The sequence below is a fragment of the Acipenser ruthenus genome, chromosome 27 (assembly GCF_902713425.1).
Source record: "Acipenser ruthenus chromosome 27, fAciRut3.2 maternal haplotype, whole genome shotgun sequence".
Taxonomy (NCBI): domain Eukaryota; kingdom Metazoa; phylum Chordata; class Actinopteri; order Acipenseriformes; family Acipenseridae; genus Acipenser; species Acipenser ruthenus.
In genome coordinates this window covers 23,848,506-23,868,836 of record NC_081215.1, presented here as the reverse complement: position 1 = coordinate 23,868,836, position 20,331 = coordinate 23,848,506, and the positions used below count along the sequence as shown (strand labels likewise).

General features: G+C 36.3%; 1 protein-coding gene across 4 annotated transcripts in view; it reads right to left on the bottom strand.

Moving 5' to 3' along the window:
- The window catches only part of LOC117432277 (SH3 and multiple ankyrin repeat domains protein 2-like), a 150,013-nt gene that overhangs the window by 107,850 nt on the left and 21,832 nt on the right, over nt 1-20,331 (bottom strand). For all 4 annotated transcript variants that reach the window (XM_059002118.1, XM_059002119.1, XM_034053954.3 and 1 more), the window contains exons 3-7: nt 9,347-9,575; nt 5,767-5,970; nt 5,328-5,399; nt 3,677-3,785; nt 1,259-1,410 (exon numbers count right to left, since the gene is read on the bottom strand). In XM_059002118.1, coding sequence (XP_058858101.1) covers nt 1,259-1,410; nt 3,677-3,785; nt 5,328-5,399; nt 5,767-5,970; nt 9,347-9,550 — 741 coding nt within the window. In that variant the 5' untranslated portion in view covers nt 9,551-9,575. The remainder of the gene's footprint in view (nt 1-1,258; nt 1,411-3,676; nt 3,786-5,327; nt 5,400-5,766; nt 5,971-9,346; nt 9,576-20,331) is intronic.

The following is a 20,331-nucleotide window of genomic DNA, read 5'->3' as shown; positions in this document are numbered from 1 at the left end:
CATCTCTGCACCATTTTCAAATCTTCCTAGTGCCATGAGTTGTCATGCCACAATACTTTCAAGCCCATTATCAAAGCTCTGGTCGCTTGGATGGTTTGCAAATGAGGCTAATTTGCAAATGTATGAAATTTGTTTTTTAATTGAGAGGGCATTTATTTTCCAATCACTGCATTTAGAAGAAGTATAAGACAACCAGTATGCAAAGCTGCAAATCACTGTAGTGTTTAAATGTTAAAGCTTTGACACCTAACTGGCTCATCTAGTTAATCTTCTATTTTATTGTAACTTGAAACCCACTATACTGGTCCTATTTTCTGTGCACTCCTATTTTAAAACACTCAGATTATATATGTATGAAGGTCAAAGCCATCTGTGATGACTTTTACAGGCTAATTTTCCAAAAGCGTTTTACAACATTTGATCCACTTTTGTCATATGTTACATACATACACAGTATAATTAGGAATCTGGAGAGCACCAAAGTTGTTTTTATCCTAGATCTCTAACATTATTATTAGTATTATTAGTCTGTAAGAAAGTGTACCCATTGGTTTTAAGATCAGCCTGTCAATTTATATTTCAGTAATTCTTGACAAAACACCAATCACAAAATAATTTGATTTAAACTATTTATTGAAGAAATGCAGGGTATGTGATAGCTGTGGAAGAGATAACAATACATGACTTACATAGATACGTGGTTTGAGGACTCACGCCTGGCCGTGAGGACAAGGCAGAGACCCCAATAGGAGATTAATCTTTAATTATCCGAACATTAATTATAAATTTAATTTAGAACTACTGTAATTATTTTCTAAGTGCAGTTTCTGTGTTTTGGTTGTGCTCGGTCCATCATAGAACCCTGTTAAAAACACCAATTTGAGAAATGAAAACTGTTTAATTTGCTGCAGCAGGTATTGAGCAGATAGTATGTTTTAACTTGCACAATGACCACATTCCCAGGATATCAGACACACTCGCAAGTGCAGCAAAATCAACTAACTAACTGACTAACATCACAACACAAAAAATATTCATCCCTCACGGGGACACGAATCCAGGTGTTTGTACGTGGAAATAATGAATTGCTTTTGTCTGAGTTTCGAATCGTTTAATTAGAGGATGTTAATCGGTTTTACAGTTACTCCTTGCTCATGGCTTGGCATAAGGGTTTGTGCCACTCTAACAGGATTTAAGGAGCAACTTGGTAGAGACATTAAATAAGAGAGTTATCTAAATGTGTTGAAATCTAGTTTACCGTAAGAGCCACTTGATTCTTTGACTTAGCAGCTTTGTGCAGAGCTGTCATCCCATCTCTAGCTCTGAAGTCTAAATGAGCTCCTCCGTTTTTCAAAGCTTTTATGACATCTACCGAGTTGTCAAGATGAGCTGCAAAGGTGAGTGGAGTTTCTGCACAGAGAAAAAAAGAGGACATGATTAGAACAATTTCTTTGTGAAATAGAATAAAGAAATATCAATATTTTGAATCCTTCAGCTTGAGTATTCGTGGATATTATTTATTGTATGAAGATAATACAAGGATGAAGCCAGAAACCGATGTAAAACAAAGTTTGCATTTCAAATTGCTTATTTAAAAAAAAATATATATTTTTTTTTGTTGTAATAATTTCATTTAAATTCAATCCTTTACACAACATACGGTAACACTTTAAAATAACGGACGCAAATAGTGAATTAATTCTGATTGAAGTCACAGGAATAACACCTGAATATCTTCTGCACTTCTTCTGAGTTCTGAAGTAATTCATTTTGAATTCAGCCCTGTTAATTCATGTGGATTTAGTTACCCGTATTCATTCCATGTTCCTTTGTAAGAAATTATATTGATCACATGTACAGTATATGGCATGCCCTTATGCATGAATTCTCACCAAGTAGCCAAATCTATGGTCATAGTTTACTGTTTAGATTTGCAGTACTAAACTTGCACACATAATTAAAGATGGTCACTTCACATATACAGTCTGCTTACAAAAATGAAATTCCAAAACAATAATGGTTTCTGGAATAAGACTAATTAGAGGACATGCCAAAAACACTGCCATCTGCATTCACTGCAGTTAATGGTCTAAGCTTCAAAATGCACAGCAAGCTTTCCAACTTCTTGTTTTATTGAGGAATTAGCATTGCTGAAAAGATTAAGCTCCCATCGGTTCCCAACTGAATCATCTGGCCAAATTCAGGTTTCGGAAAAAACAGTATTATAAAGCTGGCAGCTAAAACTAATGGCAGAGACTAAATCTGGTCTATCACTTATAAATTACAGCTGTCAGGAGGGATCCCACTGTGAATTCAACTTGTAGTTGCAGTTGGAGAGGAACTTCATCATACCCAAACCTGACAACACCCGACAAAAGCCATGTCAAGCTAACTAAAGCTGCGTGAGATACATATTGGGTTTTTTTTTTTAAATATCACAGTAATGTGACATAACTGTAATAGTGTGACAGCAGACGGCCGCAAACTGCCTCTATACGTCGTTTTCTTATGTGTAATTGAGGTTGCATCTTTGTAAATGCATCTTTATTTTATGTTTTATTTTTTCCTCAAATTGAAGGTGGGACATTTGGGCTGCGCTTAAACTCGAGGGCGTCTTAAATTTGAAGGAATACAGTAATTAAAAGATTGACATCACTAAAATAACGAAGATCTCCAGTTTCATACAGATAAGGCAGAGTAAAGCCTAACTGGAAGTAGTGGGGCCACACTAATGCCAAAGTCCTACCCTCAGTGCTTTTTCAATCAAACTGTTTTATTTACGGTAATAACCGGTTTGTGACAAGTAAACATGTGTAACCACCAGAGTACAATTGTTTTTAGATGGTTTGATGCAGAGACCTAGATTTACCTAGATTATACTATTTATTAGGTGAAGGGGACGAGATGAAAATGTACTATTTATCCATGCAGATAGACATACTGTATTAAGGGTTCATAGTGTTGAAGATTATTATTATTATTATTATTTTAAATAAAGGCTATCGAAAACATTGATAAGGAATCCAACTGAAGCTGAAGAAATAGTGTGCTCCGACAAGCAGCCATTGTCAATTGAAATTCATACCTTCTGGTTGAATTATCAGTCCTGACAAGGAAAAATCATACTGTGTTTCTTTTCTAAGCTGGCATTTAATTACTGTTCTTGCCCCAAAAACACACAGTATAGTAGATTAAACTGGCATATGAATCAGTTGTACTTGTTACTTTTTCAAACATCTGCTCCACTCCTCCCTGCAGTTAGCTGTTCAGGTACATTGGAATTTCAGTGCATGAGTACAGGAGCCTGGAGTTTTCCATTTGCACTGCCTGTATTTGTTTTGAAGTGTACCAGCTGTGTTCCCCCTTTCTCCCTCTGCTGTTCCTCATGCTTAGCACAGCCAGACTGCATGCAACAATAAATTACGGTATATAAATGGACTGAACTTCAGAATTTCTGCGTCGACACAAAGGGGGGCTTTTTCTGTGGACACCCACTCGTTTACATCAACAAATAAACAAAGTTCAATTGATCCATACTGTGTGGGGACTCGCTGCGGTGAGGAGAAAAAAAACATAACTGAACATTTCAAATTGGGGGAGAAATAAATAAAAAATAATAATTGGCCACTCAATTAAAAAATAATAATATTAATAATAATAACTAATCTTTTCATACCACCAGTTTCTGGATCATGGTAATTAGGGTCCAGTCCTCTTTCAAGCATCTTGATAATTTTATCCATCTGACAATGATGTATGTGGTCCATAAATTTTCTTAAGTTGGCCTAAAAAATATTAAGATAAAAAGGAAAATGGGTGAGTGCGCTGTGCTTGAAGGTTTTCAGCAGCTCCACAGCAGAACAACAAGATGCAAAGCTGATTACAAATATTCCAGGAACAAATTATCCTTTTGAATCTCAGGCCATTTTAAAATAGATTAGAGGCTGAATCCCAGGATGATACAAGTGGAAGTGATTCATGCTGCTTTAGGCCACGTTTTCACCTTGGTAAGGACTGCCATGATGATGCTAGAAACTCCCATTCATGGCAAAATTACCTTTTTTTTTTGCATATTCAAATGACATTTCCTAAACAAGCATGGCAATGAGGTTTTAAAGACACCAGGTTACAGTTTAATGCAGCTTTAAGAAATATTTCAAGCACTAACAGAAACACAGGGCCATACAACTTCACCGTTATTTTACTGTATATGTCATGTTTGTCATATTGTTTGATAACATGCACAGGAACCCAAGCTGTTTTGGCTGCATTCTAGGAGCCGCCAAAAAATGTGTTATGTGAACCAATCACCACACTGGGCCAGCTTGAGCCAAGTACCTTCAGAATTGTGTGTTAAATCCACTGTTGCCAAAACGCTTTTAATTGGGCACTGTAACACATAACCCAGTAATGTCAACTGCATTGATGTGATATGACCTGGGTGTAACGCATCGCTGACCATCAGATGCTAGTACGAGATGTTCACCTAATACTGTAGGTTTAAAAAATATATACAATCCCCAGATGCAACGATATTGAGATCACACACATGCACACGCACACACCCACACCCGCACACACCCACACCCACACACACATACACACACACACAAAAAGCCTGTTTATCAGATAGAAACTTGACTTAGACTTGCAGTTATTATGAGGGGTTGATAACATTGTGTAAATAATTAATTAAAAGCAAGCTCAGAGATTGTTGAGTATATTTGCATGGCGTTTCTGCAAACAAATTACTTAAATTATTGGAACAAACTAATCTAGTTCTGGATACACATTAAGATAATAATTTCAATTAATATGTTAATTTTGCTCCGAATTGGTTAAGGCAAGTTAAATGACTTCCCCACCGACTGCATACAAATTAGATGTGTCTCATTCCTCCTTTGCTGTTCAGTTAAAAACTTGTTTCTGTATATCTAACACCAATTTAGCACATCCTCCTTCTCTACCTATTACTGCTCTATGATTACAACTCAGTGTTGTTGGCAGTATCTTCCTTCACAATTTTCTAAATTAAAAGATGATTTGTATCTATCAGCTGGTGAAAGGGTCTTGCTGAAAGACTGCACAATGCTTCCCATTCTGTAAGCTTTGCCAAAACAATTTTGGAGAATGTGATGCTCGTTGGGGCTTTAATTAAAAAGCCCTAGCACATTAGTTTTGATGTTAATGTACCTGATATTCAATTAAGGCCCTGCATGCTGTCCTGAATGCAATAGCTCTGATCTTGTCTCTTTTGAATCAGTGGATTGCTACCAGCATTCTAATGCACCACCAAAAATCAAATTAACTTTAAAAAGTTTACCTACCTTTGTGTGCAGTTTGGCAAATTGTTTCTCGTCAACATTTGCTTGCTTGTAGACTCTCGTCTTGTAACGAAACTAAATCAGAAAAAATAAAGATTAGCATATTTTCAAAGGGAACAAAACAATGCTATAAAAAAAGGCCACAGCTATACCAGGATATACAGTATATCATAATGAAGAAAAAATACTAACATATTAGTGTAACGGGCAGTGTTGTGTGATACACTGCCATTAAGGATTATGTCCACTGTCGGTGAAATGAGCTCTAAAACCAAGATGCTCAGCCTTCACCCTGTAACATTAGCACTATCATTCTGAAAAAAGGTACATTTAAAATAACAGAACAGAATAATTATTTTAATTCAATTCCATCAATACAGCAACATTTTACAAATAACAATATTTAACTTTTAAAGAGAGCAGAATTACCTTGAACCCTTACCTCTAAAGATGGGACTCCTTTGTTGATTGGTTGTGGGTATTCTCTAAGGAGCCGTTCCTCATCCAAGAACTTCCCATCTCGTCCGTTGCTGGCAGGTTGAAACAGGCCGTAGTTCAGGACATCTTTCAAACTCTGGTTCAGCGTGCACAGGATCCGTTGCTTAGCAACCCACACTGTAGCATCAGGGTTAAACCTCATACATTTCTGTTCAACACAGAGAAAATGTTAAGACAGTGACTTTTGCACAAAGTCAATATATATATATATATATATATATATATATATATATATATATATATATATATATATATATATATATATAGTAAATAGCTGTTCCCGCATGGATATGTCTTGCTTTTACAGTCTGGGTAAGCATAATCAGCTGTGTATCATGTTAATGTCGCCCGACAGTTTTGCATTGTCCTTACAATACAAAAAATAAAAAAACTAACTGCAGCTCATTAGCCCTGCAATTTGAAATATAACTTTGTTTTCTCACATTTCTATTCAGTATTTTTACAGACTAGATGCATTGTTTTTTCAAGCTTGATAAAGGCTACATACCCAAAAGGTTTATTCTTTTTCACTTGTTCAGCATGTTTTAAACCTACCATTGTATTTACTGCTACGTGTGCATAAATAATGCACCCACGTTGTCCCTAATGACCTAACCCAAAACCTCACTAAACCTGTGTTGATTAGAGTTAGAAAGTAAAGCACATTCATGATGAAATGAATCATGTACACCGACTGGAATGTACCCAGAATGGAAACGTTTGTGAACTTGCCTGAAAAATGTGTGGCATTAACAGATCATGACATGAAATCACATTATAGCTAGTTCAACGTGGAAGTGTTAACCAGAAAACAGTTCACAGAATTTGAATTAATTATAAAGTAACACATGTTGTAAATCGCTACCACAGTATAGATATGTTAACATTTTAAATAGTACCACCATAGACTTACGTCTGAGTCTGACTACCATTTACCATTTGGAAGATATTGTTCATTTTTGCATAAAACAAAGTGAAGGCAGCACTGGATCTACATTTGAAAGCTTGTCTGTATAAATTATGACCTCAAATGCATTAAGCAGCTGCTGTAAAAAAATAAGTCCTCCTATATAAATCTATCGTTGTCTACTCATATTACAAGAAATACTTGCATCTTGACGTAAATGAATTACAAGCAAAATTAAAGGTCACTATTTTATCTGAACAAAAAATATTTAAAAGGGGGAGTCTCATATGGGCTATGTGCGCACAAAATATCCAGATGCATTCGTAAATAACACACTGCATGTCTGTGCCCGTATTTGCATCTTCTACAACTGCTGTACTGCAGGTACCTCTCTGTCACCATTGCTCTCACATTGCTCTCACAATTATGTGGTGCAGTTAAAATCTGGAAGACTGCATAGGAAAGCCAGATTTTATTTTTCTATTGCTAAAACCTGTTTGAACACTTTTCCAACCTTTGTCACATGTTCTTTTTAAATTTATTTACCAGTCTATATGTACCCCATTCCGTATTGTAGACTATTAGTACTATAATTATAATATTAATTGCTGGTATAGTTTGCTTGGCACAGGTGGTAATATGTTTGCCAGATTTCTGTTCAATCTGTTTTTCACCTGAAAAACTCCCTATTAAACAATATTTTCACTTGAATGAGCAGAAACTCTGTCATGAAATGATGCATTAACCATATGATTTAATGACATAATTAAACAATTCATGCTCTCTGCCACATGTAGAAAATTAAACTTGCAGCCGATGTACTGTGCAACCCATTTTAGCTGCAGTATTGCAAGGTTAATTGAAATGGTGTACAGTATGATGAAGAAGCACACAACAGTACAGCTTTAAGAACAGGTTCTTTGTATTTTAGTCTTACAGTCGGCAAACACTGTAATGTTGTAACGTTATACTGTAATATGTCAGAGAAGACAATTGGTGTATTTAATCCATATCATTTACTGCATCTCGGCGTTAAGAACAGTTGAGCACTGTAACTTGAAGTATTGTTTATTGTTCAGTAATACATTCATTGCTATTCAAAAACTCCCGTGTATTAGCACCACCACTTGAAAGTGTAAGCTGTCATATGAATACAATGTGAATCAGCTGTTGTCAGTCTTGGCCAGGAACCACTCCTACAGGTTAAGGATGGAATTAGTAGAGCACACTCCTACCGGTAAGGCACACAAGGCCACGCAGAGACTTACAGACTGGGTATGAGGTCTATCCTTTGTTTAGGTTACAGAAATGTTTACACAGTGATGACACTTTATGACTTTGAATTAGAAACCCCATTGTAATGTGCTGATTCACTGATGTTTCAGTGTAACCAACCCAATCAAATGCTTTTACACAATGTTGAGTTGTGTGAGATAAGGTTTTAGGTTTGAAAGTTGAAAAAATACGGACTGGCACAAATACGGACTGGCACTTTCTGTGTCTGTGGGAGCTTGCGAGGTCTATTTACTCTCAATACATCAGTTTACATTTCTCTCTCATATCCCTGCTAACTGCTACTGACAGATTACACATGATATTAAGTTGCAAACATAATCTAGACATCTGTGAGTGACAACACTGTACATAAACCACTGAAAAACCACTTTGTTTTGAATGATTATAAATCTGAGAATGCATGGCTGAGTGAGTGTTTAAAAACAATTTGAAAATAATCAGACGCTAATCTTTTCAAAGATTCATCATCCGGTCCCTTAATGTTCAGCTGTGCAGCAGGCCTTTCTACACCAATATATCAAGTAACGCTGTTTATTTGTCAATGCCAGATGCATTAGCTGGTAATCAGAATGTGTAATAAATAAACTGAATACGGTTCAAGAGGTAACCCTTTTCGAAATGAGGTAATCGTGATGGGCATGCTCAAATACCCTGGGGACTATTCAATTTAACTAAACAGAGGTAGATCTAAAGTTAAGGACACAGTTTACGATGTATGCAGAAGCACCTGCTTGTGACAGGACCACCACTCTGGAGCTACTCTATGAGGTAAACTTCTCCTTCAGTTGCACTTTCTGGATGTGACTTTGGAGAAAATATTCACTGTAGAAGTTGGAATACCGTCATTAGAACTACAGCATCTGTTACTCCCAAGTGTAAATGTGTAAATTACAACAAACAAAAATTATGTTATATAATGAAACACACACACACCCACAAAAAAAAAACTAAATTATGTTTTTATTTATAGTTTTGTAACATTATTTTAAAATGCAATTAACACATTTAAACTTAAAAATGCCCACAGTAATACTCATTTTTAATCCTCTTTTTGTCATGGCTAAAATAATTTTAGAAACAGGTTTTAGAATAATATTAAAACATTATTGTTGCAAATATGGGTAATCAAAAAACTCCCTCAGCCTTACTCTCCTATAATATGTGCATGTATTTATGTAGCAAGAAGGTATTTTAAAACGCTAGCCTCTGACCTGCTTATTTTCTAACCATGCGCATACAGTAGACACTGGTTTACTTGCCCTATCAATACAATGCTTTCTTTTGGAGCTGCTATCTGTTCCTTTAGATATCACACTCTTACCGTCTGCTGTAGATCAGGCATGATAATGCGGATGACCAGAGTGTTGTTCTGTATGTCTTCCATTCTGCTGACTGGCTTCTCAGTGGTGGCTTTTATAGTCTCATAGATGGTTTCCTCTTTGGAGCTGTCAGATTCTGATTCCATTGAAGAGTCGGAAAAGCTCTGTGCCATCTCATCTTCACTTGACGTTGGACTTCGGGGCATATTCAGATTATCTGGCTGAGTCAAGCTGTTAAGAGAATGAGCACAAAAAAAATGATATTATCACTGCAGGAAAAAAAAAAAAGGTTTTAGAAAAAAAAGATATTTTTTTCACCACCTCCGTTTGAAAATAATATTATGTTTTATATTACTGAAGTATCATTTGTATTATTAAGTGGCAACTATCAGGAACATTCAATGTGATAAGAACTTTACCGTTGACAGCATATGCACATTCTCGTTTGATTGTCAGTTTTTATTCTGGGACTTAATATTGGATTGGATTTGTAATTTAGTACACACGTTGCAAGTAATTCAGAAGAGAATTAAGCTCACAAAATCACTTGAACAGACAGAGGCAAATATAAAGATACTCCAGACGGCACTTGATTTGCCACCTCTCAATCCTAGTTTGATTTCCCATGTCACAAAAAACAAGCCCTGAAATAAAACTTACCAAGAAAGAAATGCACAGCTTTACGTTAGACTGCTGCTGAGTGGAATTGGGTTCCCTTGTTTACCTTGTGAACAACAGCACTACATAAGCATAAACAAATATATATATATATATTTATCAACTATTAGCTGGATTACATTTGCTTTGATAACAGTCATACTGCAAAAATGTTACATTATTCCCAATTTATTTAACTTCTTCAGAGACACCTCAACAGAAAAGAATGTTCCTATGACAATGGGCTATTGAAAGCCTTGCCATGTAATCTGACAGATAATAGCCTCAACATGCTTGAATGTGAAATGAAATATGTGTCAGTGGGTGACTTGAAAGCACGTGCAGGATTATTTTTTTAAATAACACAGAATACAGAAAGTAGTATAACCACATAAACACTGTAATCTACACAATTTTACTTTGTAAAAACAAAACATTCAGGCTTAAGAATGATACAACTACTCAAGTTTACTGTAATCTTCTGGCAGAAATGTGTGAACATGACTTGAGTCATAATGCAGAACAGTTTGATCATATAAATAGGGCATCCAGTCTATTTCAGGCAGAACATACAAAACTGTACAAAAACAGAAACAAACACATTGAGAAAAAAACAGCCATTATATATTCTCCCCAAAAAAGGCTGAAACAGTTCCTGAAGCACAGTTTCTCTTGCACTCTCACCTATTAATCAAAGGGATGTTTCCATTTTTTTATGAAGAAAAGAAGCAGACATACAGTGTGCTTGAAACTTTTGTGTAACAGAGTCAGATACAACTAAGTGGGTAGCTGTTTATTATGATATGTAAAGCTATTTTATTTAGTTGTCAACAAGTGTGCCAAAAGTAAAATAAATTCCAGTTACTATTTGAGATTCAGCAGTATTGAAAAAAAAAAAAAAAAAAAAAAACACATTTACAGGAGCAGACTCTTAAAGGTAAAGAGGGGCTCAGATTTCAGGTACAGTATGATTCAAATTACTGTATCCAAAGGCTTGCCCAAGCGAGTGCTCCACAGGTTTCAAGTATCACAGGACACATTTGGGGTTAGCCACATGGTGGCAACCTTCCATCTCTGTTCACTGTCGTTACAGGTGTATCCTCAACAATGTTTAGCGAAATAAATTAGCTTCTTTTTATAGAGAGAGTGCATTGTGAATATGTGGATTGGCAGCAATTGTTAAAGTATTACCATTCATTGGTTTTCTTTCATTCTGCCAGTTGAGGGGAAAAAAATCACATTCTTTACTGGTGAAGGAGGCTGAGGAGGAAGCTGCCAGAATAGCATAGTGAGAACCAAATATTTAGTATAAATATCCCTGTTTCTCCCACTCTAGCAGTTAGACTGTATAACTGAAAATGCTGAGCTAATGCAGCAACCTTGACAGTGAATATGTTGATCTCCACAGCAATCAGAAAATGAAGATAATTGTATAAGTAGCTCTGCTATACAACCAATACATTCTTCCCTACTACAGCAGCAGAAGGTGATACACTTAAAGTACCTGAAGGACAAGCCCCTTTTAATTCTGAGAAACACATGCAAACAGTCAAATATAATTCCTCAGGTTCAGATGGCAGGGGATGCAACCAACTTCAACTGGCCTTTTCATATTATCATATCATAAGAATTTGAGATCTCATCCTTTACAGCAATAAATGTCCAAGTGAAAGATTTAAATAATTTTAATGAAAGAGAATTATCACCGCCTCATTTCCAGAGCCTAATCCCAGCTTCTGAATAATACATTATAGTTCTGTCTTGGAGAGCCAAGAATGCATTTTCAACTGGCACATGTTCTGTTGGGTAATTAATAGATTCAGAAAGCTGATTAGCTATTTCATTAATTCTTAAATATTTAAGTTTTTGTGTTTTCAGAATTTGATTTTGACAACAGAACTGGCAGAAGGCACAGGTGTCATTGTCCATGTTCTTGTGCATATTTTAGCCTGTTAGTTCCCCTTTCTGAACAGAGGTATTCTTACTGCAACACATCCTTTAAGACCTGATTTCAAGAGTGACCTTCATACTGTTGATGGATGGACAACGACACCTGTGTCTTCTGCCAGTTATGTTGTGAATTCAACTCTTGTCTTCTTTATATTCCTTAAGGATTGTCAATTTCAGATGACGTTTCTCTGTACTTGTTGATTATGCTTCGGATACCACACCTTGAAAATCGAGTGATGCAAGCTATTTCACGCAATGTTTTTCCTTCTTTATGCAAGTCAAGGTTGTTATAATAGTAGAAAACACTAGTGGAGGCTTTGAGTAAATTGTTGCATCAAATAATAATGCATCAAAGTAGAAAAATGCAACATGTCTAAGACCTTTGCACATCAGTGTACAAATGTATGTATGTATGTATGTATTTGTTTTTTCTTTAGGTAATACCAGTATGTCACAAGGAATCACAAGGCTCCCATATGGCCAAATGAAATACATGAAATAACAATCTGGACAGTAACAAATGAGGAAGTTGTCATAGGTTTCACTCTCTCTAGCGGGCATTGCAGTGAAAAAAAAGCTCTGTTTTAGAAAGAAAGAAAAAAATAATGAAAATAATATTCTTTCTGTTTTTGTTTTTATATAAAGCAAAAACCTCCAAATGTTTGTATACCTTCAACCATATTGTGAATACATGTAAGGTAAATACTGTAAGTGCTGGATGTCAATCAGGGTGCACTTCACAGAAATTCTACGAGGATGGGGTTCTCCCTAGACCACTGAAGTGAGGGTGACGGTGTCTCTGGCAATCTTACTGTACCTCCCCAAGCTGTGGGAGAGTCATTAACAAACCCCAGACAAGATCGACAACTTGTCACAGCTACAATGCCATTCGGCACTCCTCCAGCTGCACACCACAGTCGTGCCTTTTCCTGGGGAGACAAATTGTTTGACTACTGACTGGCTGATATAGCCAGACTTTAACTATAGGTCATATAAGTTTACACAGTGCTTTTCCAGGCAACTTCAGCATTGTTCATCTAAACACAAGGTAACTCGCTTGGATAGCCACTTTGACAGCCCATAAATGAAAATGTATCCACCAAGTTATTAACATAAGTGTTTAACTGTAACTGCAATTCACAGAGACGGTAGCATGCATGTATTATTTAGGATTGACAGTCTGCTATTACTTAAAAAACCTCTCGACCTGCCAACATACATAGCAGGGCTTTCAAATGGAATGATTAACTAAGTTCTGCAGGGATCCGTTGAAATAATGGGAACGGAAGCGTAAGACTTCTAATTAAAATACTTCACCAACTGAGTACTGTACTATAAAGCAGTCAAACCTTTAGTTTTTGTTTCTAAACTTACCAGCAGGATAAGTACAGGTCTGTTTCCAACAATACACCAGGGTACAGTAGGGTCCTACATATATGCACAGTACACACCAAGTAAAGCTTTAAAAATAGTAGATTGTTTTTCAATATCAATGTAACACACACCCTAACTCACTAACACACCTTTAAAATTTTACCCCATAACTGTTGTAAATAATTAGTCACCCAACGTAACCTGATAACAGAATGGAAATGACACTGACCTAAAACTCAGTGGAAAAGGGTCAGGTATGATATCTAGCCTCATCATGTCTCCCGAAATGCCATTTCTCCTAGACACAAAAATGCTACCAATATTACAGATATCAAAATGTAAGGTTAAATAAATTGTGCAATTGGTTTAATGGGATCAAAAGCTTACATGTAGTGTCCCATGTGTTTTTCTTCACATATTTAAGAAGTCTTTGAGCCCATGTTGATCTGGTGTTTCCTTTTAAGTAGCTAGTAGCAATCCATTTGAAAACCCAGAAGACTCACAAGATGTCACATTCTGTAAAATCTCCTTCGATGCTCTGTAGTAACAGAACCACAGTGTTTCTCTCAAAGAAATAAGAGTTGTAATCAAGTCGGTTTCAGCTACAGTAAAACTGTCATTAAGTTGAAGGCTAATATATGGAACAACACAGAAGGCTACATAAAACAATTAAATAACAATGCAGCTTTAACTATATTATATTTATGGTATTTATCAATATTTAACAACAAATCAAATCATAATGTTTGCTGTGTAGCGTATGGAACAAAGGAATTATTGCATTTTATGAGGCAAGTCTTTTTTATCAGTTACTGATACAACACAACACTTATTAAAAAAAAAACAAACAAAAAAAAAAAACACTTGCTGTCATTATTCAGGAAAGTGTGGGAGTAAAGACAATTAAATGGGGGAAAATACATGTTCCTGATTCATAAACATTTGATTATGACACAAGAAAATGTCACTCAAATATATTTACTCAGAAAACAGAAATAAACAGTGTGACTTACACTACTGACCAATTACAGCCTACAGTCTTATTCATAAGACAATAACATTTTGCACGCACCAGCAGGTTTTAAAGGGTTGATACACGCAAACAATCTTTGTTGTAACGGTATGTCTAATTACTGTAACTTCAAATATCATATAGAGACATGCAGTACCATATTCGTTTTTATTTAAATTGACATTCAAGAGACAGGACAATGGCACTATGTTGATAATGTGCTTTGGAATTAAATTTGGCCCTGGGAATGTAAGTGAGCTGCCCTTTCAAAAGTCCCGTTGTTATATTATTGCAGTTTAAAAATTGTAACCTTTAAATATTTTGACCAGTTTGTGGAATTTAAAACTGTTGTATTTGGCCTATCTACTGACTAAATTTTCACACATTGCTGTTTTCCTTCTTACAAAGACGTTCCACAACAAGATGGTGAGACAAATTTAATCAGTTTCTTCACAATGTTGTGACCTTTGCTGTAAAAAAAAAAATAGTTATTCAAGTGCAGGAAAGACACATACAAAGTGAATCTTGAGGAAATAAAAGCCATCCTTTTGACAGAGATTAGATTTAAATGGCATGAGTGTTTGAAGAGGTCAATAAAAGTGAAGAAAAGCATACAAAGCCAGTCACAGTTGTAGATCTCTGTGGATGAAATGTCATAGATAAAGATACATTGTTCATTATCAGTCTGAAAAAAAAGACGACTGCAGACTTGAGTGGCAAGAAATACAGCAGACAGCCTCTATTCCTCAGCAAAGAATTTAGGACACATTTTTGTGTAAACTCCAAACTCAAGGTACATTATACTGAGCCCAGCAAATTATAATGATATGGCCAAAATATAACAGAAAAAAATGCTTTAAGTTTGTATTTGTAAAAGCTGTTTACAGTCATGACTTGGGCTGTGAATATATATTTGTACTGTATATATAGGCCCTTTCTTAGACTGCTCTCATAACTGTCAATTTATGTTATTCATGACTTAGCTCATTCATGCAAATAGATATGGTCAAGCTGATAAAATACCATGTCACATTTATTAACGTGTAGCAAAAAAAATGAACGCTTTTGCTTCTCTATTTGCCTTTCACTGACACAGCAACAGTTCAACTGAATAAACAATTTTAATGCACAGTACTGGCTTTCACTTACTGTTCATAATAACCTTAAATGAACCTTGAGTGACATGATTCATCAGAAAGGGTTAGAACTGCAGCAAAAACCTTTTTTTTTTTTTTTTTTAATTTAGTCGTTGCCAATTATTTTATTATGCTCAGCTCACCGCTACCACCCCTGCACTGACTCGGGAGGGCGAAGACGAACACACACTGTCCTCCGAAGCGTGTGCCGTCAGCCGACCGCTTTTTTTCACACTGCGGACTCACCATGCAGCCACCCAAGAGCTACAGCGTCGGAGGACAACGCAGCTCTCGGTCAGCTTACAGGCAAACCCGCAAGAGCCCGGCCAGACTACAGGGGTCGCTGGTGCGCCGAGGACACCCTGGCCGACCTAACCCTCCCTCCCCCCGGGCGACGCTCGGCCAATTGAGCGCCGCCCCCTGGGAGCTCCCGTCCTCGGTCGGCAAAGGAACAGCCTGGACTCGAACTCGCGACGTCCAGACTATAGGGCGCATCCGGCACTCTACGCAAGTGCTTTTACTGGATGCGCCACTCGGGAGCCCTCAGCAAAAACCTCTTGAGATTCTGGACGGACCGCTAAGCAGAAATTCCACAAGTTACATTTAACATTACAAAGCACTGTGAGCTGCACAAACACAGTGAGAATAGGAGCTTCCCCCAACAAGAATTCAAATATTGCAATCAAAGATTTTTCTTGTTCTACAGCAGTCAAAATATGTTGATTAAAGAGGTTGAAAACTAACATTATGCAGCTTTAGTTTTTTGTTAGTTTTTTTTTTTTTTTCCACAACAAGGAATGGGAGTTTTTGTGAACAAAAGTAAAGCACCACTGAGGACTTCACCTGAGAGTAACTGTTTATTTGAAGCTTTATAAACATTTTTACTGGTCCCACTTTTATTGTCCTGAGAATCTTTTTTTTGGTTCTTCACTTGTTTCTTAATTCATGATATGCATATACTTAGAATACAATGCTATTGATTGGCACCTTTGCCAGGGATGGGAAATAAGACTCCCATTGCACAGCAGTTCCTAGTTTTACAAGACACACCTGAGCTTGTTATCTATACGATGTGTCTAATCAAGCTGGTAGTAAAACCTGGAATGGGTGAAACTGCTATGCATCCCTGCTTGCTATAGTTAAAATTGTCTCATTAGTTTTCAGGAAACAGCAGAAATGTATTCAGTTGTATTATGTCTTTGTTTGCAATAATGACTGTCAAATGTCATTTCTGTGACTTGGTGCGATCTGAGTTCATATCTCATATCGAGAGCAGATTGAATTGTTTGCTGCTGATGGAAAAGTAGGACTATGATCACAAATGTGAGTAGCTTGATTCAGCAGAAGAAGGTTGGTGGAAGGAAGGCAGTATTGAGCTGTTGAGTGGCAAACGTTATAATTTGTCAGTAGCAACTGCATGATGAATCCAAAAGAGGTCATACCAATTTTTAAAAAGGGCATGCTGAACAGATGCCAGAACTTACTACCAAGTCTTTTCTTCATTAAACATACTAATGTCATTGAAAGTTAATTAGGTATTTCATGAAGTACTAACAATACATTCAGACAGCTAAATGATTAATTGAGAATCCGCAAACTTAGGGAACCACTGCTATTTTTTTTTTTTTTTTACCAAAAATACAACTCCAGTGCTGTATCAATAAAAATTAATAAAGAAGACACCCCTTAACCAATGCAACAGTCTTTACAAAAACAAGAAAGTGGAGAGAATAATGGGTATCCTTTCGCTAATGAGAAGACTGGCCTTTCAGTTTTTGAACCTGGATTTGTAGTGGCCTGGAAGCACACAACAATTTAAATAACTGACCCCCAATAGCTGCTTGGAGATGTGAGATGAAAAGCATGCTGTCAGAACTCAAGGGAGGCTAATGCATTGACGGGTGTGTAAGAACCAGGTCGAGGGATGGCATTTTTCAGATGCACACAATGTTCACCTCAATTATGAGGGATAGAAAATAAAGGCCTTCTATAAAAGGCTTCCTACCATTTTTATTTTTTAATGCAAAAGGCTTTTTTCAGGGTTGTTACCCAAACCCAAGCGTAATCCACATTGAAACAAACACAGTAGATCATCTCTAAAGGGTAATATCATAACCTGCAACAATCTCAGAGAGATTATCTCCCTAGCAGCAATGGATTAAGTCCAGTTTCAATTATCTGGTGTCTAGTGCCAAATAAAAAAGTTTTAAGGATCCAAGTTTCAAGGTTTTTTTTGCAGCTGATTGCCTAGCAACAGACTAGCAATGGATGTTCCACTTTCTATTATTAAACTGTTAAAAGCAACCCTTCACATAAGTTAAATAGCCTAGTTTAGGGATTTTCAATATGAATAAAAATCAATTTAAGAGTAAATGTAAAAAAAAAAAATAGTAAGAGAGGTGTGCAATTTCCTAAAGTGAGTTTGTAGCAGAATGCACAGGTCCCAGTACGATGTAGCAACACAATCCTAACAGTAGCATACAGAAAAAAAAAAAAAAACTTCAATATGTACTACCTCGCAGGATACTGACATTTCAAGTCATCATTAATAGAAAACAAATAATTCAAACCGGACAGAAGCTATAAACTGCGATGAACTAACATCTGCTACCTTTTGCAATAACCATGCAGGCTTTCCATTTAGCGATCTATTATCAGAGACAGCCCCTGCACTTGTTTTTGCATGTTCAATTACTGTATGACCAGACAACTAATTCACCCTTGAAATTTCACAAAAACTCATCCTAATGAAATGTAACAGTCACTACTTTCCACAAATCTTTCTCTTCAGCTGGCTCCTTGGCTGTGGGGAATTATTTTTGTTACTTAAAAAAGGAGTGTAGGAAAGAGCAAAAGTACAGTAACAATACAAAAAAAAAATATGAAAGTGCTGCTATACAAGATGGAGTGTACATCTTTATGAACCATCTAAATAAACAAAAAAAAAAAAAAGAAAAAACATACGTGCAATTTTAGCAGATAACTGCTTCCACACACACAGAAGTGTAAATATGATTTGTATAATGAAACTTAGAACATTACCTCAAAATAATATCTTGAGGTCAAATGGTTCTTTCTCTGAATGCTTCTGAACTTTCACCCTATTAACAGAAAAAAAGCCTCTAGATACTGAACCACAGTTAAACTTTTTTTTTTTTTTTTTTTTTTTTTTTAACAATTGATTACAAACAGTACATCTATTGCATATAATATGACTGCATTATACAGGATTGGGCATTATAGTGTTTGTTGAAAAAATTGGTCCATAGTAAACATACACATAACCCAAGGCTTCTCTTTGATTAGACATGACTCAGCGTGCACTCATTAAGAAACATAGAATATAATTAGATACAACATAGCTTGTGAAGGCTCACTTCGCTCTCAGGCAATAAAATAACGAATTCCACCTTCAGCTCCAGCTACTGCATTGTAGTGACTCTGATATACTGACCTGTTTGTTTAGATAAAGGACGCTGTATCTCTTTCTTCACTCCTTAAAGTATGCAAAGTTTCTAGCATGAGAGTATGATTAAAAAGTGAACAGAATAACCCCATTAATCACTGCAGCAAAGTGACTTAGCTTAAAATAGTAAACTTGTCTTCTTCTGAAGGCTTGTCTCTATATTACCTTAAACTCAACACCACAGGAGGATGTCGAAAAATGAGAACAAAACCAACCCCATTTAACAGGCCCTTGCCTTAGATCCATGAAGTGACTGTCAGGCCTAGAGACAAAGAGCTGTTCAAGTCAATCTACAGTACTGTATGTCATTTGGTTGTCTTATACACAGGAAACGGCTGCCAATTTGTAACATCATTTATCATAATTATTGGCATGTAAAAAAAGCAAACCACCTTAAATGTCTGTTTAAACTATATAAAAAAAAATGCTGATGTGTTTCAAGTTTATATTTATGTATTTAACATATTTTTCCAGGAATTATAAAATGTAGCTGTAACATACTGGTTACTGGGAAGCAGCAGAGTGTTCTATTTATAGTGGATACATTATAATAGGGTAATCCCATGACACATGGACCAGTGGTCTCCACCTCACCCTTATATTCTTCTGATATCGCATATGGAAGTACCTAAAAGGATTTTTTAAAGTTATGGGCCTTTAAGGGTGCCCATAATTGGACAAAAATGAGCAGTGAAAAAGTGCCATGTTTGAGAGGTCACATCTTTCAAAGCATTCAAGATATCTTTTTGATACTCACTATTCCCACAGAACTACTCTTCTTTGTCAACATATTACCTATTGGTGACCGTGGCTGTTAATGAAATAGAGGTAAATGTAGACAAAAGTGCAATGACGCCAATAAAAATGCCATATTGTACTTGCAGAACTGAACCACTGTAGCATGGAATTCAGAGCGCATTTCCTTGTTCACTGTACTGTGGAATGTTCACCCCTCAACAAGTAGTAACACTGGAACACAGGTGTAAATGTTTACTGGAAATGCATCTCTTCTTTCCTGACAAGTAGCACTTGACAGTGATTGCTATAGGTTTTAAAATATAACGCTTCTGGAGCATTGTTGTGGAATGGGGCATGGAAGGTATTTTTTTACTGCACTTTGTTTTATGCAGTATTCTAAATGGGGGTGGTCAATTAAACTGTGGTGCTTGAACACAGGATCGAAACGCAGCTTAACTGCAGTATGTACAGCAATTAAGGTAAAGTAAATAAATACATAAATATCTTGTTTGTGGTTATGTTATTCTGCACTATTTCAGTTGCTTAAAGCACTGGAGCATTTCCCCTGGACATTTTCTTTGATAAATTACAAATGGTAGAGCCTGAAACCTTTGATAATTGTTTTCTTTTATATGTTCCCAGTTGGGTTTTACA